Genomic DNA, 27,827 nt, shown 5'->3' on the forward strand with positions numbered 1-27,827 from the left:
TTTCACAGAAAAACGCTTGAGTCTTAATATAAAACTATGGAATGGCGAGGAGTCATTCCACTAATGAAAACAGAGACAGCTGAAAATGACACCAGATCGGCGACCACTACAGGCTTAAAGTCACCTATTGATCAACCGTTAATCAAGTTCTATCATCTACACGCGGTACTATTATCTTTTCAAGCTGGCCTTTCTGCTCCTATCTCGGCCACAATAGAACAAAGGCAGGCGACGTCCGATACCCATCTACCACCATCACCACAACCACCAACATTACATGTGTTCCTAGAGAATGATAACTTCGCTTATCTAAACATCTTTTTTTAATAAAACCGGTCTGGGATTTAACCGTCGTCTGTATGTCGCTTGAAGTCATTCATTTCCCTCTCACAATAACAGGCGCGAGACAGCGGCCGCATCTGACAGCTCGTTTGCGTGTCTGGCGCGCTCATTGTCAGACAAGTTGGCGCCGAATCGGTCGTCTGGCTGTCTGGCGCGCCGGCGACCACGAGCAGAGCTCGCCTATTTATCTAACCCGAATGGCGCCGCATGCAGAGTCGAGCCCAACTCACTTCGATTTTCGGCTTGAAGCATATCAGATAAACGCTTCGAGGTCGGCGATAGTTGACAAGGGTCTGGAGAAAGGAATAAAATTTCATTCAGACGGGACTTGGATCACATCTAAACAAGTTGCCAGCGACAGTGTGCTGTGCAACGATCTATACATTCAGTGTCGCTGGCAAGTCCATATCGCCCCAGTCCGCTACAAGAGATACTCCAGGATATTTACTTGTGACCATCTACGTCAGGATATTCTATATACTGGTAAGTACACCAGCGTAGAAGACCTCCAATATGCCTCTTCATCTTATCTCCATCACCATGTTCCGTGCACGTGAAACAAGACTCTATCACTGATATGTCACCACATATAGACATGACGGGTTTATTCTGTTCCTTCCAAACATGTATTGATATATGCTAAAACAGGTTAACAGTGAAAGAATGGGTTCAGATTTATATATGTATTATTTACATATATACAGTCATATTTCAAATCAGTCATGTTTTATTTACAGAACGATTGATGCATTGGGTATCGTAAACGTAGTGGAACCATGTATATAAGAGATAATATCTGAGCTGACTTGTTGCATTCTGACTATCTGTTCGGGGGTTGCATTACAGTTTAAAATTGATCGATGCAACGAGCGCCAACGTTTTATCGGTTTTACCACGCTTGTTCGCTTCCTATTTTTTACCACTTTAACTGAAAAAACACGTGGATTTTGTTGATATTCATCACAGTTTCTCGGATTCAATTTCATTTACATGATCGACAAGTGTGCTGTCAAGCGACTTGTCTTTTTGTATGCGAAAAGAATTAAGATAATATTTTCTATGTGTCAGTTCGTGATTATATGGTAGTATAAAGTATTGTCAGTAACAAGAAAACAAAACCTGTTTGAAATGAATCTGTTTTGAATTTATTTGTACTGACACATACCATGATGTACTCACTCCGCGGATCAGGGTTCTCAGAGATAGGTCAGATTTATTATCTTTCAAAGATGTCAAATATGTAAACGTTTAAGCATGACAAACGTATATCACAGAAATGTAATTTAAAGGCAATCAAACTGCTTCGTCAGGTAAATATAGGATGTACATATGTCAATATCGGTGTACTTTCTTGATCGCATAGATCATGGCATCAGACATTCAGTACCGATTTGTTCCCAGCGAGCTTTCTGACAAAGCTCAAGGCCTGTCTCTCAAATGTCTATTTCTACTCGGAGTTACTTCCGCACGCCCTAGACACCTGCTCGGGATAACAAAGAAAACCCCTAGGGACATTCCCTGCAGGGTAGCGGGTTAACAAATGGGGGTAGGGACAGACGCGTGTAGTGGTGGTTATAACCTACCCCCAGCAGGGGGTATATCAAAGGAGAGACTAACGGTCTCAGAATATTGTAGTATCTGTGATTTATTTATACGTCTCTCGTACATTCAGTGAAAGGTGATGGTTTGTATTGTAGATAGGTTGCAGTTCGTGTATTTAAACATACATTGTACATTGGTTGATATACTTCTTACATTTTACATAGTATTGGTTATTGAATTTGTTAAATTAAACAGATCGGAACGTTGGTACGTTTCACTCATTGAACCCGATTCTGGTTGATCGATTTCGATTATTCAATCCCAAGGTTGAGTATTTAATCCAGTGGGTGAGTTTAGTTTTAGGCCGCTTTAGCACTGTTCTAGCAATAACACGGCGGGAGACACCAAAAATGGACTTCACACGTATTAGCCAATTTGGCAATTGAACCCGGGTCTTCGGTGTAATGAGCGAACGCTTTAACCACTAAGCTACCCCGCCGACCCATATTACCCAGCACCAGTTGATCAGATTATAATTTATGTAATCAGTAACATAACGCGTCTGTCGTATGGTTACGCGTATGATATTGATCGAAATGGTGTCGCAGGTCATAATAGTTCATACAACTGGTTCCTTTAAAAGTATGCGAAAGGAGACCGAGCAACAAAGGGACTTAACCCACACTGTTGGTTCACATCGCGGTTTTGTTCCAACTGATATACATATAATGAATTTGTATGAATGTAATTCACATTGACTTGACAGAGCGTGGCTTACATCATCGACGTGAAGAATAATAACTACATTATTCGTAAGATGTCACTAAGACCCAACGAAAAACAGAGATTCGTCTTTGCAGGATATGTGTTGTATAACCTCATTTATACCACACAACATGATATTTTTGTTATGAAAACAATGAATACACTTGTATGACTCCATCAGCTCTTAATATTATTTTTCTTTCAATTCGCAGACTCACTGTCACCAAGCGAGACTAAACCGTTGCCTGAAATCTATTAAAGGTGTTCGGTGCTATGTGGGGTATTTAGTGGAATCTTCACATTACTGAGATGATATCGGACGCGATAGCCGGCGTGTGCCAGACAGTCTGCAACTCCATCCCGAGTGACGTGGTTTATCCTGGCGCCAATACTCAAGCGAACCACGAACAGCGTTCCCCAAGCTCCAGCCAAGAACTATCGTTGAAGAAGACGCCCATGAGGTCCGGGGCTAAGGAATCTGATAGTAGCAGTGAATCAAAGACATCAGATCTTTTTCCTGACGAGAGTATACTCGGAAACGACTTTAAGAGTTGTGAGGACAATCTCATGCGGTTTGCGGAGATCCTGTACAAGTGTACCCTGTGCACCAGCCTGCCATCAATATTGACTTCAAAAGGCAGTTTCCTAGCTCATGTCACCAGTCAACATCTGACGAAACAGGCAAGCTTTCAAGATTGTAGCCAGTGTGACTTGAAATTCGGCACTGATGAAGATCTACGTTCTCACATTGATTGCTCGCACGCCATGCCCCGCGGGGAGAGGGTAGAGGCAGACAAAGTCTCCGACACGGAGTCTGTGGACGACACTACGACGCCGTCTTCAGGCATGGAGGAGCGACTGTCGACTCCAAGACCACCGTTGTATGTTGCGAGCCCAAGCAACAAACCTAGATTGGAATCCCCGAACCAAAACAAAAAAGACTTTCCTTGCAACAAGTATCAACTTGTGAAACAGACTGCTCCAGTTGTAAAAGCGAATGACCTTCCTAAAAGTGAAAATATTTCAAAAATCCAGAAACTGACAGATCAGATCGTTCAAGCCCAAACCCCGGGAAGTCAAGCCAATTTGTTGCAATCGTGGTCGTCAATGTCCAGTTTTACTCCCGAGTTTGGACGATATACAAAGCTTGTGAGAGAAGGTGGGAACATTGTGTACTTCTGTCAGGTGTGTAATTGGAAATGTCAGGTGAAAGCTGCGTTTCAAGCTCACTGCAATGGTCCTCATCACAACAACAAGGTTAGAATAGCAGACCAGAATAATCCACATCGCAAAAGAGGCTCTTCGTCCAATGTGCCCTCATCTAATTCTCCAGGCCTAGCTGGTGGATCACCTAGTCACTGTAGATCTCCCACAGGACTGCTGACATTTGCGAACAAACCAGAGCTTGAATCGTTTAGAGCGGACACTCCATGTGATATCCAGAATGGAGGTACTATGGATATGAAAAGATCGGAAGGCGTGCCTTTACCTTCCCACGTGTCAGGCAATGGAGTTCACGTGGGCCCAGGCATGTCCGATATGCCGTTCCTACAGGGCCTGTTGTCGAGTCACAGACAAGAGGACAAGAGGGAGTCAGGTTCCAACTTTGTGTTCCAGAAACGATGGGAGAGTGATGCTTCTCGTGAAAACAGTTGTCAAGATTCGCAGTGTGAGAAGGCCACTAGAGCCCTGTCACCTAATACTACGACTCCGGGCAGCAGAGAGCACTCCCCAACAGAGAAAGACTCAAACTCAACACCGAGGAACAAGAGAAAGAGACCAGCTCCTGTGTGTCTTCGAAACCAAATAGGATCTGGAAACAGTTGGTCTGATTCCGATTCCGATGAATGTGCAGACAGAGAGAAGAACTGTGAGTCTAGTTCCGACTCTGACCAGCCAGACGCAAAGAGGCCAAAACACGCGGAGTCCTCGCCGGTCCTCAGGGATGACTTTCATAGCCGACTGATGAAGAAAGCTCTGTCTGGACATGCACACGTTGAAAAAACAGCGGGGAGCTCTCAGCCTCTTGGTCATTCAGAGCACATGACACCGTATTTTCAAAATTCATTCAGGAATAGGTTATTTGCGAGTGCATTTGGTGCTAGCTTTGGACCTATGTATGGGTGGTTTGGACAACCAAATCCTTTGTTTCAATCCTCAATGTGTTCCAGTGAAGACAATGTGTCCAGGGAGAAGGCATCCATTGACCACCCATACGACAATATTGTTCATTATGGATCCAAATTATTCCAAAACTGTTTCACCCCATTCAACTACAGTGGTAAACATCGCCAGGTAAGCGAAGCTCTTGCTTCGCGACATGACACTCGCCCACAAAGTGACACTTCCGACAAGGGGGATAACTCTCCCAAATCGGACGACGCATCTTGTGACAGGACAGTTTTCAAGCAGGAACCCACAGATAGTGATGAGACAGTGTTTCGTTGTTCAATGTGCGAGTTCACTTGTCAAGACATCGTTGACTATCGCCATCATTTTATGGCCGAACACGGTGTGGACGGGGCAGACAGTCTACTGGGAGAGAGTCAGTTTAGTACTATGAATGAGGGCTGGAAGATGTCCAAGATCAGGGACACTTTGCCAGGTGAGCTTTCTATACAGATACCCGGTAGCAACACATTTCACTACCGCGCCTACCAGTGCTTCTAAGATAATACAACTGCTGATGGTTTACACAGTGACAACACTAAACTACTCACAAAATGTAGATATTTAAAGTCGTATCATTTAATGTATCCAAGAGGGATGTTTTACCGGGTGCAACTTCGACATAAAGAAAGGTCGAGTTAGCAGTAGCTATATTTTCATGTTTGTCTTTCACGAATTTCCCCGTCTTGGAAGCTCTGGTATTTCGGAGTTGGTAGAATGAAATGTGATGTGATGTGTGTGTACTACGCTTAATGTGTTGTCGACGCTTAGAAAATAGGATCATTTCTACAACGTCTGAACTCTTGTCTACCCTCGATCTCATGTATACATGTCATGTATATAAGACCATGGACACGCCAACGTCTGTCACGCATGTATCGTATTGTGTTCACTCAAAGCATTGTCCCAGATTTTTATTTTCTATTTATTTCTTGTACACGAAGTGTATATAATTACCGAGTGCTTTTCACCTCTATGTATATTATGAAATATTCATACCTCAGGCGTTATCAATGTGCATATGTTCCATAAACGCTATCCTGATAATAATAAGCATAATAATTTCTTATCAGTTTGTATTATTTTATTGCTATTTATTTTTATCATTTGTCATTTTGCCATTTTGTGACACTCACGAATAAACTATTTAAATCTAACATTCTTTTATAATTTGTGTAAAATTTCATTTGTTAGTAAGTGACATTCTTGTCAGGAATTCTTGTCTAATAGTTCGGATCTTAGCCACGAGCACTTATGGTTAGGATTTATCCATGAAGCGATTCTTTTTGGGGATGGGTCTGCATCTAACACACGGTTAGTTTGTGTGGAATAATCGAAAGCTGTATAGTTATTATAAGGTATCCAATTTCCCTGTCATTTTAAATGGAACATATCTTATAGCGTGATGTACATGATTCCTTCATGTGTTTGTGATGGGAGTTACTGTCACAGATATGTACTATAACTGTCTGGCTATTCAACAGAATTCACCGTGGCGGCATAAGCATGTTTTCAATGCCGATTTGACTGATTCGACAGGAATACGTGTTTTTTTCATAGGACATACCATTATTTGTTCTACCTGAATTTTATTCAAAAGCGTTTCGACCAGTGCGAAAGATGAATTTCTGTAGCAACATTTCTGTGAAGATAGTAGATATAAGAGGCGAATCTTTCCATTTACCCAAAGAATCCTGGATAGAAGCATACTCGACCGTACCGTTCAGACTGCATATACACAAGAAGAACATATATATATCTATGAGGCTAGTCTCACACACTGGCAATGGTGCAAGCTTCTTGGAAAACCAAGTCAAGTTTATGAACCAAGCATTGGTCTGTTCCTGTTTCTTTGTTAGTTCCCATGCCCGCTTCGTAATTGGCGATAAATGATCTGGAACTAGTATTGTAGCCATTAAATATTATCACCAGAAATATGACCGTATCACATGTCAACACCCCCGACGTTTTCTGGAATACGTTAAATCATGGTTACATTTTGCAACAGAGATGGACGGAATATAATGCTGATAATACAATGGACAAGCATGTAGTCTGGCGTCGCGTGTGTGTATGCATGGTTTGAGTGAAGATTTGATCCAGTGTAGCGAGATGCAGTGTAGGTAGTGGCACGCGTGTCACTGTGTGTACCATAAACTGGTATCGAGAACAACATGACGCGGAATTACTTATCTCAACACACGATTACAAGTGGCCCGTGTGTGTGAACAACACGCAGGTCACGAATCAGGTGATCAATATGAAACGGAGAATAGATGGATGGGTGACCCGCAGCCTCAGTCCCTTACCCTACTGCATCTGTAGATATAGGTATATTGCCATTAATCTTTTGGCCATAACAGACAGCCTTGGTCTGATGCTCACCATCTGCTCTGTTGCCGGGGTAATGATATAATTGCTTTGAAACTGCGCGTTATGCAAGAAGTCAAGCGCACAGATTTACGTTAACACCTTGATTATTAGCTGTCTGGTAGTCTAGTAGTTGTACTGTTCTCTTGCCATGACGGAGGTCTTGGTTCGCTGCCTTACAGACGAGTGAATCTCATGTTTTTCTCAAGTCTCGCGTTATTTCTGGAACATTGAACTGATAGGCTGAATCCCTACCACATACAATGGTCCGTTCCAAGATGACAGATACAAACCAAGGACACATAAAAATTTATATCTCATACTGACCTAAGCCAACACACGGGGAATTACATCACATACTGACCTATATCAACACACGATGACCTATATCACATACCTATACCGACACACGATGACCTATATCACATCTGACCTATACCACCATACGGTGACCTATGTCAGCTACTGACCTATACCAAGTTGTTTCAAAGGCATTTAGAAGTTGGAGGAATCAAACTAAAAGTGCTTTGTGGTTCAACTTCTTTATTCTACAAGGTCACAACGTTTCGAGACAGATTCTAGTCTCTTCTTCAGGTGAGGTGAGGGTGAAACTAAAGGGTTGCAGTATATATACACATAACAGTAGACTGATAACAATGGGTAACAAGATATACAGGTTTCTATTAATTGATGTACAGGCTTCAATTGATAGATGTACAGGCTTCTAATTATGTACAGGCTTCAACTGATTGGTGTGCAGGCTTGTGTTGATTAGGTTAACGAGTTACAGGTAAAGATGTTTGGATAAAGATTAGTCACTGAGGATAAGGTGGTTCCATGCATTGGGTAAGTAAACACCTCCGTCTCTGTTGATTGAGGGATTGTTCCGCTTGATTGCAATGGCTTCTAGGAGCTTCCGTTTTTTTAAGTCATTGGCGTTCCTAACTAATGTCCTGGTGTTGTCCCAAACAATCTTGTGATTGGGGTTGTGCATGATGTGTTCACATACAGCAGACTTCTGATCCAAATTTTGAACTGATGTTTTGTGTTCTTTTAACCTGATAGCCAGTGGTCGACCAGTTTCACCAATATATGTCTCTTTACAACTGCATTGGATCTGGTAGATGCATCCTGCTGGGTTGTTGCATTTAGGTGTTGTTGGCCCACGTCCATTAGCTGATAGTAGCGTTTTCAGGTTGGTGTCGCTACGGAAGGTGACGTCTATTCCTGTTGTTTTCTTGATGAGACGGCTGATGCAATGACTTATCTGGCCAGGGTATGGTATGTTAATTCTGATTTGAGAAGGTTCTGGTTTAGTTGACTTGGGAGTTTCTTTCAGGGTCTTGGTGATGGTGTTGCTGACTAGATGGGGTGGGTACTCGTTAAGGAAGGTTGATTTCAGGTGTTTTAATTCGCTGTGGAGGCTGTCAGGACTGCAGACTGCTTTTGCTCTTCGTGCCAGGGTAGCTACTATGCCTTTCTTGATCTGGGGATGATGGTTGGACTGGTGATGAATATACTGATCCGTATGTGTTGGTTTACGGTAAACACTGGTGGCTATGGATTGTTGGCGTCGGTGGAGAAGAATGTCCAGGAAGGGAAGCTGTTGGTGACAGGTTAAAAGAACACAAAACATCAGTTCAAAATTTGGATCAGAAGTCTGCTGTATGTGAACACATCATGCACAACCCCAATCACAAGATTGTTTGGGACAACACCAGGACATTAGTTAGGAACGCCAATGACTTAAAAAAACGGAAGCTCCTAGAAGCCATTGCAATCAAGCGGAACAATCCCTCAATCAACAGAGACGGAGGTGTTTACTTACCCAATGCATGGAACCACCTTATCCTCAGTGACTAATCTTTATCCAAACATCTTTACCTGTAACTCGTTAACCTAATCAACACAAGCCTGCACACCAATCAGTTGAAGCCTGTACATAATTAGAAGCCTGTACATCTATCAATTGAAGCCTGTACATCAATTAATAGAAACCTGTATATCTTGTTACCCATTGTTATCAGTCTACTGTTATGTGTATATATACTGCAACCCTTTAGTTTCACCCTCACCTCACCTGAAGAAGAGACTAGAATCGGTCTCGAAACGTTGTGACCTTGTAGAATAAAGAAGTTGAACCATAAAGCACTTTTAGTTTGACCTATACCAACACACAAGGCCTATCCCAACACACACTACTTAAACTTCTTCACACAGTCTTACAAAACTTCACATTAAAAGACAGACAATTTTATAAACATCACCCATAATGCTGTACACGTCAGCACAACGCACAGACAAACACATTACCACACATTACCGCTCACAGTGTCATACATTACAGTGTCGTACCCTACCACTTAGTGTCATATACGATTACATCAGTGTTATACCATACCACACACCGTGTCATGCACTATCACACAATGTCATACTCTATCACACACAGTGTCATAACCTAACACAATATACACAACCACACACTATGTGATTCACTACCACATGTTACACACCGCCGTACAGTGTCACACACAATGCCACGCGATGTTTTACAATACTATCGCAAATCATGCTCACAACCCAATTTCATATAAGACAAGTAATTAGGCTCTTCACACTCTCGTTTACTCGGATATCATATAAACTATACTCTTAAATTACGAAGGGATCATGAAATATCAGTACGACGTATTAGATTCAGATAAAGGTGGACGACAAACGCCTTATACACTTTCAAGGCAGTTCGATCAATCTCTGTGGAACAATATGTCTGTCAGTCTGACAGACTGAGGTCATCATGCAGTTGTGATTTACTTGATTTCTTCATGGTTTATGTATGAAGTGGCGACGTGGCGTCCACAACGCTCGGGGTGTCTACTGGCTATGCAGGAAACTGTCAGAACTCCGCGTCCGTGCCCAATGCGTTCAAGGGGGACAGACCCGGATTAGCAAACTGTGGAACAGGCACCAATAAAGCTATGATGTTGACGCCCAGAGCGCGCGAGCTCAGCGACAAGAGTACGGCACCGATTGTTCCAACACCAGGCTCTACGACGTCGAGTTCAAACGCCGAGTCAAATTGTTCAAACTTTCATTTAGCTTTCTGAAAGACGAGTCACGGGTCAAACATGAAACTAATCCCCACGTTTGATGGCCCCTTAAATCCATATATGGCCGACAGACGTGAACGGTATCTTCAGTTTCGGAAGTGAGGCAATCGTCGCTGGTCACAAGATATTTTGGCAGATGTGTCCCTGGTCACATCGCACTTCTTTGATAAACATGTCTGAAAACGTCGACATGAACGTCAAAGTCAACATGAGACCCCCATGAAAGATTTGGCGGAGGATAGATTAGGGGGTCACTGTGACTCCACATGATGCATGTAAGGGTTATTTATACTTTCTGGATAGTACACCTTGAGTTATGTCCTATTTGCAAGGATCAAGCACCGGCGGTAGACGTTCTGTCTTTCAGGGTGTCAACAGTCGTATTTCCCCTACAAACTGTACAATATCAACATGCAGTGATGCAATTTACCGGAGTCTTTCCCCAGTCTCGGCGTCATACTCCAACTGCTCCAATGGTTGAGCTTGGCCGAGCGCTTCAGGAGTGAGACGGTCTCATGCACAGCGTTAGTAAGTTAGTTTAGTTTTACGCCGCACTCTGCAGTATGCCAGCTATGTGGCGGTAGTCTGTACATAATCGATTGTGGGCCAGACAATCCAGTGATCAGCATCATGAGCATCGATCCGCGCGATTGGGAACCGATGAAACGTATCGACCAGGTCAGCGAGCCTGACCACCCGATCCCGTTAGTCGTCCCTCACGACAAGCATAGTCATCTTTTGTTGCAAGCATGGGTTGCTGAAGACTTATTCTACCCCGGAGCTTCATGGGTCCACAGCGAGAGACTCATATGCAGTACGAATGGACGGTTGACAAATCGTGACGGTCTCACGACCTTGTGATCCAAACAATTTCAAGTTTGAACATTCCCATATTACGCTAGTTCTTTCAAGGCATCTATTGCCATACACATATGCATGCAGGGGGCGATGGGACAGCATTTTGGTTAAGGCTTTCGCTCGTCACGCTGAAGACCCGGGTTCGATTCCCACATGAGTACATTGCATGAGGCACATTTCTGGTGTCCCCTGGCGTAATCTTGCACTTTTTAAAGATATTATAACACAACGAAACACAACAACAAAAAATACAAAATCAATGCCTCTTTCCACAGAGGTTACTCCTGTCATATGTTCCTACGTAACCTCTGTTCTAATACAGCCATATTTCCCGGTCATCGAGAATCCCTCTAGCGGCAAAAATCACAACAGGAATTATCTCCCTTCTTACTATCCAATCAGAACACGCGTTAAATAGACTTAGCTCCAATATGGCGGCCCCAATGGAGTTGGTTCATCAACGTGCGATGGAAAGATTCGGTATTTCATGTTTAACTGAAAATCAGAAACTGGCAATAGAGAGTGCAGGGATCAATCGCCATGATGTGTTTGTAGAAACAAAAAACTGGTGGTGGCAAGTTTTCCCGATGCATTCGGAAATTACCGAGATCTGAAGAATGATCACTTTTGAAACGTCTCTGATTAAATTTGAACGCTTCCAATCGCGAGTCTTGAAAACTCGCACCATGAAAGGGCCGTATTAGAACAGAGGTTACGTAGGAAGATATGTCAGGAGTAACCTCTGTGGGAAGAGAATGTACCTCTTTCAGTAATGAAAATTTCACGCACACGCACACGCACACGCACACGCACACGCAAGCATACGTACATTGAGTAAACTGCCCAGAGAATAACCAGCCTCGATTATCTGCTCGGCTCCACACCATCAGAGGGTTCGGGGAAAGTATACAAGAATCGATCATTGAGAGGCCCCTTTTTCTCGAATCGAACTGAAGTCTGAGTTTGACTTAAGTTACAGTTTTTACTCAAATTTGAGAAAATACTTTTTCCAGAATGTACTCAAATTGATATTAAACTCTAAAAGAGTACACAGTTTTGAGTTTTTTAAATATAATTTGCATAAGTTTTTTTATTTTGAAAATGCAGTTGAGTTAAAATTACAGCTGTTTTCAAACTCAGTTTGAAATCTGAGTGAAAACTTAAGTTTGATTCGAGAAATCGGGCCAAATGTTGGTGTCTGGAACACTACTGGATAATGCATTAACGTTACTACGTGACGTCACACGTCAGTCCTATTGCCACGCAGGGGACAGTTGGATAGCCTGGTAATTAAAGCGTCCGATCGTCACCCGGGTTCGACTCCCCACATGGATACAATGTGTGAAGCCCATTTCTGGTGTCCCACGCAATGATATTGCGGGTGCTAAAAGCGGCGTAAAATCATACTCATTCACTCACTCATGTGATGAAACAAAACACGATATGTAAAGCTTTAAACTTAAAACACGCAGCTTTCGTTGAAAGTGAACTCTCGCTACAAAGTAGAACGTCTCGTCCGTGCGCCCTCGCCACACGCGTGACATCTAAATCGACATCTCGTGGCAAGGGAAACATGTCATCTAAACACTGTGTAAGAAAGGTCAGGCATTTTATTAAACATTTGGTGCAAGATCGAATATTCATAAGGGCTGAATTAAATTCAGTTTGTAAAATTCTCGCCGTCACAAACCTGTTAATTAATTTCAGTCAAGAAAATATAATCAACCCTGCCATTTCACATTCATAACAACAAACACTTTCAAGGGCCAATAGATTAAAATAGAAGAAATAGACCTTGTCAGTCTAAATAATATAACATCTTTTCAATGTTATCATTTATTTCATTTCATCATTTCTCCAGTATGAAAATGTGCATAGTGTATCTTGTTATTGAAACACATTCTGATAGTATATTATATTTGTATCGACCGCCGTTTTCCATTAACACTAAACAGGCGTGTATGAACAGACAGCAATGTGCAGTAGACCATACGTCTGAGAGACAGTTACAGTGCACGAGCTGACCACAGCATTAGTGCGAGCACTCTGGAATGCCGTGCACCTCTCATGAAACATTATGTCTGGGGTGAGGGTATTGTGGACGAACTGCAGTCAGAGATTAGGCGACGAAACAGGTGATTGAAGTGTTGTGAAGTTCCACTCATTTCAAAGCAATAACCCTTGGTCTGATAGATGCAAGGTCCACTGTGTGTGACATTCCATTCTGGTCGGACTTTGCCATCACAGTAGGGTCACCATTTTCCAAACATCCAGGATTGTAGACGACGTGGCAAAATGACTCCTCACTCACTCACTCGCTCACTCACTCACTCACTCAAAGGGACCCAATAGACAGGACGTCGCAATTCGTTCTGCACGTCACTGCCTCTTGGACTAGCCAGAAACCTATGATTGTGGGTCTGAATCCACCCGTGAGTTTCACCACGAGAATCAACCTGACACAACGTGGTATTCCTGAAATATTGACTTTTCAGACAGGAATTACTCAGCTCCAGGAATTGAAGTTTTGGAGTGACATAGTTGCTGCATCCTCAATATCGCCACGGTATACATTCCTCCAAGTCTCCACTATACCCTGGATGCATCAACAGGTCGCCCCGACATTACCTCCCTTTGCCAGCGCCGGTTTCTCACAGTAGCCAGTCGCCATTACAACCGAGGTTTCCAGTGTCAACAAGGATAGCCTTCACAGTGCGACCCAGACTCTTGGGAAAATCATACAGACAAATTAACAGGTCCGAAACTTTAGAGTAAATATGCAAGTACTCCTTCTATCTCTTTCAGAGAACATCTGCATGGTATGTGTTGACAAGTTTAACCGGTTAGATAATTTAAAAAGCGAAACTGAGTTGTGATTTGTTCGCAGAACTTCCCAGCCTAGACATCTGATTGGCTAGGAAGCCAACCAGGGAAGGTAAAATATTCATCGGGTTGAGCTTTAGATGCATCTAGGGTACAGTGGAGATTCATCGGAAGGTATGCTCTGGATATATCAAGGATGAGTTGCTGAAGTGGAAGACCATTGTCAACCCTTGTGTCGATCCCAACATAACAGGTTCGTTTGAGTACAACAGACTCGCGTTAACTCGACCTCACGAAGTAGATGCATCTATATGTCGATGTAATGCAATCATCTGTGATCCTGTTGGTCCTATTTTGCCGGTACGTCTCCACTGGAGCATGACTGAATTATGTCATTGGCCTGGACTCTGATTAAATGTTACCCTGTAGACCGCCGGAGGGTTCACCCAGAGACAGTACTCACAGACCATGAATAGCTATGGCTCACGGACAGCACAGTCTCACTATCATCAAGTCATCAGAGTTACTTTGGACAACAAATAGATCGTGCTCTCGCAATAAACAATGTAGTAATAAAGAAGTAAACCGTATTGGCACATAGAAGTAAACAGATAATGTCAATCAACAAACATTCGGTTCAATGAAAATTAACGAAATTCTGAAAACAAGAGGAGATCGGCAGTTTGGTATAGTCTGGTTCATAATTATTGAGAATTTTTCTTTTTACTTTGAGCTATCCTAACACCTCAACTGATTCACTGATACTTAAAACTAAGTAATGGTATAAGGGAGGTAACTCATCTTGGCCTACTGAGTATAGTACAATTAGAGTTACCTCCCCTGAATTTGTAGCAGACGTCATTTTCCTCAGCACTATCAACAATGTCTGCTGAAGATAAAAGAAGGTTGATTTTTGAGTTGTGTAATCAAGGAATTGATGATGTAAATACATTGGCAGAGAGAACAGGAACTCCTCTTTCTACTGTGTATAGGATTAGGAAGAATTTTAAAGAGGGAAAGGATTTCGGGCACCAGAAAGGAGCAGGGAGACCCAGAAAATTGGACTTCTCAGATCGCGTCCGGCTGGGAATTTTAGCGTCTAAAAAGCAAAGGGCAAGCATCTCCAACATCAGGTATGAAATGATAGAAAGGGGATCAACAGTTGTATCAAAATCTACAGTTAGAAGAAATTTGATTGATCTTGGATGGGAGAAAAAGACTGGAATTCCTTCTCCTCTCATGAAACAAGAACATAAAGACAGGCGTGTTGAGTGGTGTTTGGCACATGAAAACTTTGACTGGGAAAATGTGATTTTTACTGATGAAAGCTCAATATGGGTATATCCCAATAATGTGAAAATATGGACAAAGTCTGCGTCAGCACCGTTGTATCGACGACCTAAATACAGCCCAAAGGTTCATGTATGGGGAGGGATATCCTTATTAGGAACGACCCCGCTGTGTGTGTTTGAGGGAAATCTGACAAGTCAACGCTACACTAACATATTAGATAATTTTCTCCTTCCAAGTGCACATGTGTTTTATGGAAATGACTGGATTTTGCAGCAAGATAATGATCCTAAACACACCGCAAAACATGCCAAGCAGTGGTTTCAGGAGAAAAATGTGACTGCATTACCATTTCCTGCATATAGTCCTGACTTAAATCCCATTGAGAACATTTGGGGGGTGATGAAGGAATGTGTGAATCAAAAGGGGTTGACAAAAATTGAAGACATGACGAGAGAAGTGGTCCGATACTGGGACAGCATAACTCACGAGACACTAACCTCTCTGATAGGAAGTATGCCTGCCTGTCTTAGACTGTGCCGTGAAGCTCAAGGAGACTTGATAAAATATTAAATTGTTACCTACACAACATGAAAAGGTCAGTTCACTTTAACAATACATTCAATTTTATCTGATTTGTTCTCGTTTAATAATATGAAATGCTTTAGCTATTCTCAATAATTTTGAACCATACTGTATATAAATTGCAGTTGCATAGTGCCGCAGTCAGTAATGCTACAGCGGTTTGATGGCTGTTAGTAATCAGGACTGGACCAGACAATCCAGTGACTGACATCATAATGATCCAATGAAATGTCATGAACCCCTGACTAAGTGAATAGGGTTTTACGCCTCCTTTAGCAATATTCCAGCAATTTAACAGCGGGGAACACCAAAAATGGGTTTCACACATTGTATCCATGAGGGGAATCGAACCTGGGTCTTAAGCGCGACGAGCAGACGCTTAAACCAATAGGCTAAGCTACCGCCCTGGTCATGAATCAAATCACAGGCCTTGACCTCCCATGTAGCCGCCCCCTGTGACAAGCTTGAGTTCCTGGGAGCAGTACCTACCCACATTCCCAGGGCAGCCAAGGTCTACCGAAGTGCGCTATCTTAATATGAAACAACTGACAACGGGCAATTGACAAGAGCCATAAATGGTGCGAATCCGGGATTCGAACCCCCGATCAGCGGTTTAGTTGCGATGTCTTAGACCATTAGGCCACTCGTTGCTGAAGTAGACGTTGTGGTGTAGTAGATCGTGAATTACACAACGAATGCACTTATGCAAGCCCTACGGTTGGAGGAGGAGGGAGAGCGGGGATAATGACCGTTTGGACCGGGAGAAATGGCAGACACATGTAACCAGGGAAGTAACAGAGTGCAGGCTGATGTACACCATCTTATTAGAAGGATCACCACCAGTAACCCGAGTTGTACCTGCAGGTCGTACTTACAGTCAGTCATTACCAAATATCTTTACGTTGAATTCAGGTCCAGACTCTGTCTAGACAGAGCGGTGCGGAGCAGACACAATTCTCCCGATAGAAGCAAAGCGCGTCCACGGTCAGTCCAATGTCGACCATAAACAAACCTCTATCACATATATCCCTTGGTCCTTGTGCTTTCTGCAGAGTATTGTTAACTGGAGTTAAAACGGCGTCAGCTAACCGATATGTCGCCCACTCCTGCATTTATGACATGACCTGAGCCAAGCGAGAGTGTCAGCCATTGTGTGGAATTGTCCCTTGGGATACGTGAAGTGTTGAAGAACCCACAGTGGCGTCGCTTAACAGATACACATTGCTGCATCAAACTGTGTTTGTATGAGTATGACATTTGCAAATCCTCACCCTTCAGTCTTAAAGCGATTGTGGTTACTCGGACATACGGAAATATCTCTGCATTCTGTAATGCAGATAATCTCCTGAATTCGTTACAATTTGTTGGGGCGTTTACTTAATGTCACGTGACCTTGGTGGCAGCAATGGCGACATGTGTTCTTTTGACGTCATAATGTTTTTTTCATTGTTTGTCACATAGGAAGTGCACTTACTGTATATTTTTTCTATGTTTGCTTTGTCTCGATTAAGATTTATCTGGTAAACACTTTCATCTTATCGCACTTTTGTTTCATCAGCTGACAGTGCGACTACTACCTCCAACAACAGTATCAGTGATGTTGTCAGTACTAATGTCTATTATAACAGTATTAGTGGTGCTATCAGTACTACAACTTATAATAACAATATTAATACTACTATCAGTACCACATCGTATAATACCAGTATCAGTGTTGTTGTCAGTACTACTGCCTGTAATACCAGTATCAGTGTTGTTGTCAGTACTACTGCCTATAATACCAGTATCAGTGTTGTTGTCAGTATTACTGCCTATAATACCAGTATCAGTGTTGTTGTCAGTAATACTGCCTATAATACCAGTATCAGTGTTGTTGTCAGTACTACTGCCTGTAATACCAGTATCAGTGTTGTTGTCAGTACTACTGCCTATAATACCAGTATCAGTGTTGTTGTCAGTACTACTGCCTATAATACCAGTATCAGTGTTGTTGTCAGTATTACTGCCTATAATACCAGTATCAGTGTTGTCAGTACTACTGCCTATAATACCAGTATCCATGTTGTTGTCAGTACTACTGCCTATAATACCAGTATTAGTGTCAGTCATATTTGTTTTACCACTTACTGGTTACTGTGTTACTCTTCTGATACTACTACCATCCACAGCTGCTACTACCTTCACCAGCTGCTACTACCTTCACCAGCTGCTACTACCTTCACCAGCTGCTACTACCTTCACCAGCTGCTACTACCTTCACCAGCTGCTACTACCTTCACCAGCTACTGTTATTACCACTACAATCACTGCTACTGGCCCAGCTGTCTTACATATACACTGCCTTTAAACATCAAAAAAAAGAATTATGACATTTGGGGAACAAATTCTGTTGGCCATGGAGTAAACCCCACAAATGGCCAAAACACTGCCCTAAGCTAGTTCTTGTTTTATCCATTGGTCTGACACCACTGACAGGAAATTCAGATACACAACATAACCGTGACTATGAACTAGCGACTAAAGACACTCAAATGTCTATAGTTTCAGGGCATTTCTCATTATCCGTATATTCAGATAGAAAAGCTCGTGACCAGACAAAATCAATCGTGGTACCTACCACTGTTCAATTCATCGTGATCTAAGTGTCTTGTGCAAGGAAAAAATTGTCATGATGTACTAGTGCGCTGGTTTGCAGTTGTTTATGACATGGGATGACATGTGATGACATGGCATGACGCACAGTTGTGTAAACCTTTCGGACACCTCGATATACTTAACATGTAGGTGAACTACAGTGCCTATATTTATATACTCGGACAAATACATAGAGCATAATTTAGTTCTTATCTCTACAACATTACTGTGGAAATGTCGGGATTCACGGGAGAAGATATACCATAGACGGGCAATATATCAACTGCTATCATCTCTTTCTCGTGATTTCACTCCTTCACTTCTGGTCGGGCCACAATAAAGCTGAACAATACGCCCAGTCAATGAAATGTCTATTGTAACAGTCCTTATTTGTTCTGTCTTGGAGAGCTATTGCCCAGGAGGAGGTGTAGGGAAGAGGGGAGGGGGATGTGTAGGAAGGCAGACCCCACGATAACGGGCAACGGACAGACATGCAATTTCCGACAGTTTGTGAAGATAATGATTGTTCAAGAGACAAGATTATATATATTCTCTTTCATCCGTAGGCAATGTCAGATTGACATAGTTTGTACTATCATGAGAATGCAGCGTTTAGGTTTTATTGTGTATGTAGAGGGCGTAATGTGCGGGTAAAACAGCAGTACTGGATAAGATATGCAAGATATCAGTTTAATGGCCTAACGGCAGTTGTATGGTGTCTCCGTGGGTGCTGTTCAGTTTACAAGAACGTTTTGTTTTCATTTACGCGCTTCCAGAATGGATTTATAACAGTAAGCTGATAAGATATTCTGTAAATCATTAGGAACAGACCAAGTTCTCCACTAAACCGACAAATAAAACATTTACGAGGAATTCTCAGGACCAGATGGGGAAATGTAGTCAAGAACGCGGATTCCTGCCCGCTGGATTCTTGCGTTACAGGTCGATCCAAATTGGCATCAGAATTTGAAACACATTGTGTTATCAAAAGATAAACTTTCCTAATTGTGAGCAAATTAATACGGGCTCTCAGGAAACAGAACATTCCACATCAAAGAGATCACACACACCTCCCCACGTGTTGAACCAAAGACCAGCTCGTGTTTACAGGTCCATTCACTACACCCCTATCTAGGCAGGTAGTGTTGTCCCAAATACCAAACAATCAAGTGTTGAAACTCGGGAACTCCCGATCGCTTTAATACGAACACACATACAGAGTCTGTGAGTCATGGCACACATACCAAGGGACAAGATCTTTGATGATATGCATATGTTGCACGTTCATCAGGTGGACATGTTGCCCAATGTACCGCGTTCTTTGGGTCGTGTGTTTTGTCACCCAAATGTCCGATCTGGAAACGGATAGAATATGCTGCACTTCCCCTTTTTAAAGAATTTAATTATTTCTGTAGACAATGGTGTGTTTGTAAATTTTCTGGAAAAACACTGTGAGTGGAACAATGGCAGAATATGTTGCAATGCATATGCATATATGTCGCATTAGGTGTATAGGTTAGCATTTGTTTTTAAAATAGCATCTCTTGTTGCTAGAGCTGTTGAGATATCGTATGTAATGTATTATTTGTTTATTTTTCAGATCTGTTGGTCGAGTGCAGCAAGGGTAACGTATCACGTGACCTGCTATTACAAAAGATCAGCCTCCTTCTGGGTCTGCCTGAGGTGATACACTGGGGCCCAGCGTGTAACAAAGCGGTGAGGGAGGTGTTCCAAAACAGTCTGGCTCAGAGGAAAGGCAAATACAAGAAATATCCTTTGTACAATGTGTCCATTATATCAGAAGCTGCGTTCTTTTGGGCACAAGAGAAACCAATGATTTGGGTTCAATCCCGGGTGGCCTAAACTTCGTGTCGATATTTCCTCATGGGCCCCACAAAACGTGGACAGTGTCTGCGACCTGCATCGTATTGGGTTTTCCTACCCCATGAAGGTGACGAGGCTTTAAACAGATCACTCACTCACTCGCTCACTCACTCGCTCACTCACTCACTCATTCTTACAATGCCTTTTGAATTCAAGTGATTTTAAATACATTAATAGAAACTTGTTTTTATTGTTCAATAAACCAGTGTATACGTCCATTAAGGATTTAAATTTGTAATTTTTAAATGCACACTGGTTGAAATAGGGACATGACAACCTAGGCATTCCTGAGACGAGTGAAATTCGAGGTTAGAATAGGGACGGAAGAACCTATGCTTGCCTAAGAGAAAGGACATTCCGTGTGGGAGGCTGGCGTTCAGCAACAACCACACAAACCTGTGATTGTGGTAACTGGTAACTATTATGATGATGTTGAGTATGATTCCTCTGTTGTGCCTTAACGTCTCCACGACCTACTTCTTCGGGGTGGCATTGATCGAGCAGCTTCAGGAACAGGAGGAGCTGAGTGACTCGGAGAATGTCACGTACCAACCACTTCGTGACATGTCACAGGACCTGGAGCGGATACTCGAGCACCTGCCGGGTAGGTGGGTGATGTTGGGTAGATAGGAGGACGCTTGTCTGGTGGGTAGGTTATGTTGGGTAGATAGGAGGACGCTAGTCTGGTGGGTAGGTTATGTTGGGTAGATAGGAGGACGCTTGTCTGGTGGGTAGGTTATGTTGGGTAGATAGGAGGACGCTTGTCTGGTGGGTAGGTTATGTTGGGTAGACAGGGGAATGCATGTCTGATAGATGTTTCTGTTGGATAGATAGGTTGTCTGGCAGAGTGGTCATCCTGGAGAACATAGATGTATCTGTATCTGAGAAGCGATGTGCTGGGCGTGGGTATTACGTGCGTGGTTCTTTTACAGACTTAGTGTACTGGACGGTGGGGCGTGTCACGTGTGTGCATCAGATCTAGTGTACTGGACAGGGGTGTCTGTCAAGGGTGTATCTGTGTTAAAGACCTAGTGTACAGGACGTGGGATGTTGACACGTGTGTGTATTTGTTACAGACCTGGTGTACTAGACGGGGGAGTGTGACACGTGTGTGTATCTGTGTTACAGACCTTGTGTACTGGACGGGGGAGTGTGACACAGGAGTGTCTCGGGACGAACTTCTGGAGCTACTGGCTGAGAAGATCGAGGAGAAAGATGTCCAGCACTGGGGAGTGCAGTGCAACAGAGCCATGAGGATGTTATTTCCGGAAGTACAGATGAAGAGGAAAGGAAAATACAAAACATATCCTTTCCGAATTTGAAACCAGGCAGAAAATAAAATAGCCCTTCCAAAATGAAAGCCATGGAGAGCAAGTCATTTAGGAACAAATTAGAGCAGCTTTTTCATAAAAAAAAATATTTTTCAAGGATCAAATTTCCGTGTAGGTTTAACAGTTCTTAGGTTCCGTTTGACCGGCATATTTGAAGTTGATGAGTGATAGGGAAAGCATAATACTTTATGGATAACAGCTTTTTTCATTTTGATACGGCGTTTCGGTATAGTTACTTATAGGTGTATAAGTCGGATCTGTGCCGTGTGACGTTTCTCTTTCTTGACAACGGTATATACCTAAACGTTTAATCGTAATGAAATATCCACGAACTTGTTAGTCATGAAGTATTATATTTTTCTTAACTCTTATGTTTTCTGTAAAATAATTTCATCTCTGAGACTAAGTATTATTTTATCCAAATCCCTTTCCCCGTGTTATGTCCGCATGTGTGACGTCGGTCAGTTGCCTCGGAATGCTGGTATACACTGACTGGGAACAGTGAAAAGTAATTTGGACGGCTTGATGCCGGTGTCCGTGTCTAGACTGGTTACTTGTGTCCCCGCTGTGTGAATGTGGCGACTCGGTCTTATTAATAAGGTCGTGCGGCTATTTTCACTCGTGTAGCAGAGTAAAACACGTTTGTAGTCAAGTGTCGTTTGAATATACTGACGGGCAAAAGAAAATTTACACCAATGTTTGCTTGGTGCTGAAATGCAAGAATATGTCGGTTTTTATCGTTTTCGATTGAAATATATCTGGCATGAGTATCATGGGAGGGGGGGCGGGGGGGGGGGCATTCTGCTGCATTTCTGCTGCTTACAGCCTACCTTCAAACCTGATAATGCATGCAATTATAATTCAGATATTGATACACACAGTAAGCAGTATTTTCACATCTTCCTTAACTCTTACACTACAGTTTTCTTTGGTGTCGATTACTCCAAGAATCTACAAAAGCAGGTATAAATTTGAGTGAAAGATTATTAAAAACTTTTACTTCCATCTGTTTGCCATGATCAAATTTATATTAAAGATACATGTTCTTTTTTAAATAATCGTCTTCAAACAGATTACAATATGTGTCCCCTGTAGGGGTCCGATCTACCTTCATATCTCAAACATTCATTTCCAACGTTGTTTTCCGTGCAGAGTTTTATCCCCACCAAGCGAGGACGTCCCAGGAAGCTGAATGACGACGAGGACGATCAACCCTACTCCACCGTATCCAACACCCCCTTCGACAAAAGCATGCTGGCCTGGAGAGCGCAGGTACCCTCTCCCCTCACCCTTGGGTCACTCCCTGTCGAAACAGAACCCAGCATGTGATGTTTTGCCATTGTATGGAAGATGTGTTAGTTTGTGGATTTAAACGCGATGTTCTAGTTATGTCAATCTGCAGATAGTCCATTTGGGCCAGATAATCCAATGACTGATATCATGAGCAAAGTCGATGGCGTCAGCTTACGATGACGCACAATCGGGTAACTCACCGGCCAATCCTTTCAGTCACCTCTTAGGTGGTGGTGATATGTTTTAGGGCGACTTTGACCGGAAGTAAGATTCATCTGCGCAAAGTTCGTCTCTTGCCTATAGGTACAGGTTACCTCCCCTTATAACAAAAGGTTGTTGGGGATTATTTCCACGACGGCTAACCTCTCCGGGGAAATTTGCCTTAGATTCCATGACAACGCTACATGCCTGTTACCGGGGAGACTTGTGTGGATCGAATGAAAAAGCACAATGTACGATTGTTTGATTGGTTTGGTTGGATTGGTTGATTGTGTGTGTCACAGAGACCCAGTCGTGCTCAGCTATTACAGCTGGTCTGCCTGAGCCTGGCTCAGTTTTGTACAGACCCACATGATGTAGCTGTAAACTGGGGGCATAAAACAACATTCATACTGTGATATTTAACATGAGATCGATTAACTCCCATCATGTCTCTAAGGCATTGTGGGGCGTCTACTACAGAGTATGAGTATGTCAGTCAAATGTTATATTTCTCTTTGGGTCCTTTTCGACACAGCGATTGTACAAATGTCGTTAGTCTATGTCAAAGTATGATGGCACGCTCGTCGTAGTAAGAGCTATAATTTGTGTGTAGAAGCGGTTTCCGTGTAGGGCCAGAGAAGTTTTTAGAAATAGGTCCCATGTAAACTATCAAGATCGAAAACATAACCAAAATAGACGGAATGCAACTGTTATTTGTATGTTATGGTCGTGACGATTTGTAGGGTCGGTTGGTGACGTAAACAAACTGAACTTATTTTAGTTCTGTATGGCAATCACATGTTGATAGTTATTTCTGAGTTGATTTCCACAACTTTAACTAATTACGAACAAGAATGATGTCGTCGATGTAACATATTTTGACTTACATTACCTCAGCATGATACAGATTCTAGAAATTTATTAGGTTGAGTACCATCTTGGATTCGAACATACACTCTCTGAATCAGGCACCTAATCGACAGCGCCCAAAGCCAGCCATCACCCACAGAGCTGTCTTCCACAGAAGTAGAAGTCGGACAATTGGTAGTTGTAATGTAGATCACGAAATATTTGCATCGTCGAAAGCGTCTGTAGCGTGCGACTGTTGCTGCATAGCTCTTTAGAGAGACTATAGACGTCACGGTGCATTGCGAGTATTCTGGTTCGACTAAGACCCTGTATATTAATGTAATTAGGGCTATCGGTAACGCCTGATTGAGCGACATTGTAGAAGTGGAGATTGTAGTCGACTACAGTGTTTAGGGCCCATTTTTTAAACAAAATATCAAACTGTTTGCCGTCACTCTCCACTACAATGGAGTAAATCGAAAAGCGCAAATTATGCAGAACCGAACCCGCTAAAATAAATTAAATTTATCCGTTAGGTTTGGACCGATCGCGCGAAACTCAATAATGAGAACTATGAGGTTAATTCTGATATCAGTTGCAACAGACAACCTTCAAGGTGTTGTAGTCGCAACATACGCTGAACAGCTTAATTATATAGCGATACAGGTGGTTTTTCATTTCAACCCGGAGCAGTGAACAACTCAGTCACGTGTACGGCCTTTGTGTTTTCATTTCCATATAAAGCGGTTAATATAGTAGAGCTCTAACACCCACGAGGATGGGTATCACGCATTGTCCTCGTGATGGGAATCGAACGGCTCTAAGCCACAAGCTACCCCCATCGCGCCTTCAGTGTAGTATCTAAACCACAAGTGTAGTCTAGTTTCTGATGAGTGAGCTAACTACACTCATTTGCTGAAACATGTTCATCTAACATGAGAGAGTGAATATTGTTTAACGACTCGTTGCGCAATGAGTTAAATAACTGTGTGTCAAAAAATACCCACGGGGTGATGCAGGAATTAAATATGCATTGCATGAAACTGACCTATACGGTGATGGCGTTGACAAACCTAGTCGGGGAATCGGGATTCGAACCAAAGTTCAGAGGTGTCTGTCAAGGGACTACGGTGTCTGTAACGACTCCGCCACAACCGTCCAGATCTAAGACGTGTAGACCGTCGTTCAGCTTATCGAAGGGTAGATATGTACATTCACTCGAAACACTACAGGTTTAGCGTATAGTTATAGAAACGTTTACGATAAGACTCCCTTCCAAGATGCATGTATCTTGTGTTTGTTTCTATACAAACAACTTCCTTTTGGGGGTTTGCTAAATTGCCGAAATGGGTTGAGAACAATAACAACATTACTAAATAACTTTAACGTGAGTCATGGCTTCTTGACTGGTGCAATGTTCAATAGATTGACAGAATAATTTTATTTTGGTTGAGGAGCTGTACATATGGTTGTAACTTTGTTGTATTGTGTCACAGTGTTGGAATTGATGGGGGAATAAGGTGTCGTCCAAACGACGTATCACTGTCGGTAAACACGTTAAGATCCGGGTAAGAATTGTTCTTCAGCACCCGATGCTTGTCGTAAGAGGCGACTATCGGGATCAGATGATACGTCATCGTATCCCAATTGCATAGTTCGATGCTCATGATGTTGATCACTGAATTTTAATGGTCCAGATTCGATGTTTTACAGACCGCTGCTATATATTGCTGAGTGCGGCATTACACCACAAACGAACACTGACTGATTACATAACAACCGTCGTAAATATACTATACTTTTAGTGTTAGTAACGAACCATAGTTCGGTATATTTCAACATTTCGACATAGTCGTACTTCAACTACAAAATACATCACATGGTCGGAGAATGTGACAGGGAAGCATTGTTCGTAGCATATGCCAGTTCGATGTTAGCGTATTTTACCGGATTTCCTTCAATAAACTCGTCTGTTTCAGATGCAGCATATGAAATACCTCTCCCAGCCTCGTTTCCAGCATCACTGGAAGGGGGAGGATGGCAGCCCTCTCCTTCCCTCGCTACCCCCCAAGGAGGGGACAACAGAGATCTCTAAAGACTATAACTTCCTAGCAGCGGAACTGAGAGGTTCCTACACAAGCTACCACCCACCACACTTCGGCTACAACCACGTGTACTCATCCACGGTACAACACAAACCGGAAACAGAGATCGATACGGATACAACCAGCATTACAGACGATAGTGATCCACGATTGGATAAAAATGAACATGGGTCCCCCAAAGAGGAGGAATGTGTTGGGAAGTAACCCCTGTGTCTGACGACGGGGTATATATATTCGTTGAGATTCTGTGTTCTCGGTGAAATCGATTCAGTCAAGGAGGTGGTAAATACGTCGAGAGAATGATTGCGTTGGTCGTGAGAGTGGGGAATAATCGTGTCGGAGATGATTTGCTATGAGGTCTGAACGTTTTGCTGGACGTTCTTGAGAGATGTATACAGAATTACTCCCAACACTAGCTTATATCAGCTGAAGGATATGTTGACCAGAAACAAGGATGTCAACTGTGACGTCATCACCGAGCTTCCAACTTCTGGCAACCACAAAAGCATCCATGTTTCTGTCTGGTGAACAGGTTCCACTGATCTTGTGATACTAATGAAAACACGAGGAGCATGTGAATGCAGCTGCGTCTTCTATATGTCATGTGTTACATCAATTCGGATCTGATTTTTGTATGTCCATGTGCCACCTCATTAATTGGGACTTAAACAGATCTCACTGTATTGTTCACAGTATTGTCCTGGAGACCTGAAACTAATTGTAGTGTTATCATGGTTACAACAGTTGCTGACATTTGCTGCAAGAGTACTTACAAATATCCCCGAAGACATGTAACGCCTATGCACCTCAGACTAGTTTCGGGGAAACAGTATTCAAGTTCGTGTCATTCCGGGACGAGCCGAATTGTGAATTAAGGATGGTGACGAATGTCACAAAAAGTCGTTAGCTGAAAAAGTGAGGACTAGTAAAATCAACAGCTATCCGCTGTTTGGAACAAGAAATGCGGACATCTGACTATCACGCCGTAGGAGACTAGACGGATCGGCCCGAATGACCTGGTCTGGAACTGTACATCGTGTTGACGTTAACTGGGTTCTACTGTTAGTCAATATTACATGAGGTTACCGTTCAGTTTATTGTGTCAACGCTGGTCTGATGATTAAGAAATGTCAATTAATTATTTACACATATTTCCCCAAATTCTCTCTCATGTTGTAGCGTCCACATGCATTGTATACTACTCACACTGCTAAGGATCACAAAAGTGAGTGAGTGAGTTAATATTTAACGTCACATTGACAATGTTTCAGCCATATCGTGACGAGAAGGATCACAAAAGATCACAACTTTGCTTAAACGCACATTCATGATTTGAAACTCTATCCAACTATAATTGGCTAAATAATTATATGATAAACTCCGTTTAGCCAAACAGCCAGTTTAATTGAACCATATATGCATGATACATCAGTAACCATAGAAACGGTTTTCATGGCACTAATCAGCCATTTCGCAAATCATGGAACGAGTCACTTACAATTACACAACACCTGTCAGTAGCAGGTATAGGGTACACCAAATGAAATGACATACTTTAACCTAGGGTCCTTGCTTACAATAGGCTTAGATATTTAAACCAAATTTGACCCCACATAATAGTTTTCTGTTGAATCCACGAATTGATCCTTAGCAAAGTGTGAGTACTGTATTAA

The 27,827-nt window shown here is 42.5% G+C and overlaps 1 protein-coding gene across 1 annotated transcript; it reads left to right on the top strand.

The window, feature by feature from the left end:
- The first annotated feature begins 634 nt into the window (after nt 1–634).
- Nucleotides 635–26,358, top strand: LOC137272241 (uncharacterized). Its single transcript, XM_067804601.1, has 8 exons — nt 635–825; nt 2,862–5,254; nt 20,092–20,260; nt 20,846–20,979; nt 21,504–21,678; nt 22,624–22,669; nt 22,859–22,978; nt 26,029–26,358. The coding sequence occupies exons 2-8, from the start codon at nt 2,959–2,961 to the stop codon at nt 26,356–26,358; spliced, it is 3,270 nt and encodes a 1,089-aa protein (XP_067660702.1). The 5' UTR covers nt 635–825; nt 2,862–2,958.
- Nucleotides 26,359–27,827: the final 1,469 nt, after the last annotated feature.

This window comes from Haliotis asinina, chromosome 2 (genome assembly GCF_037392515.1).
Source record: "Haliotis asinina isolate JCU_RB_2024 chromosome 2, JCU_Hal_asi_v2, whole genome shotgun sequence".
Classification (NCBI taxonomy): Eukaryota; Metazoa; Mollusca; class Gastropoda; order Lepetellida; family Haliotidae; genus Haliotis; species Haliotis asinina.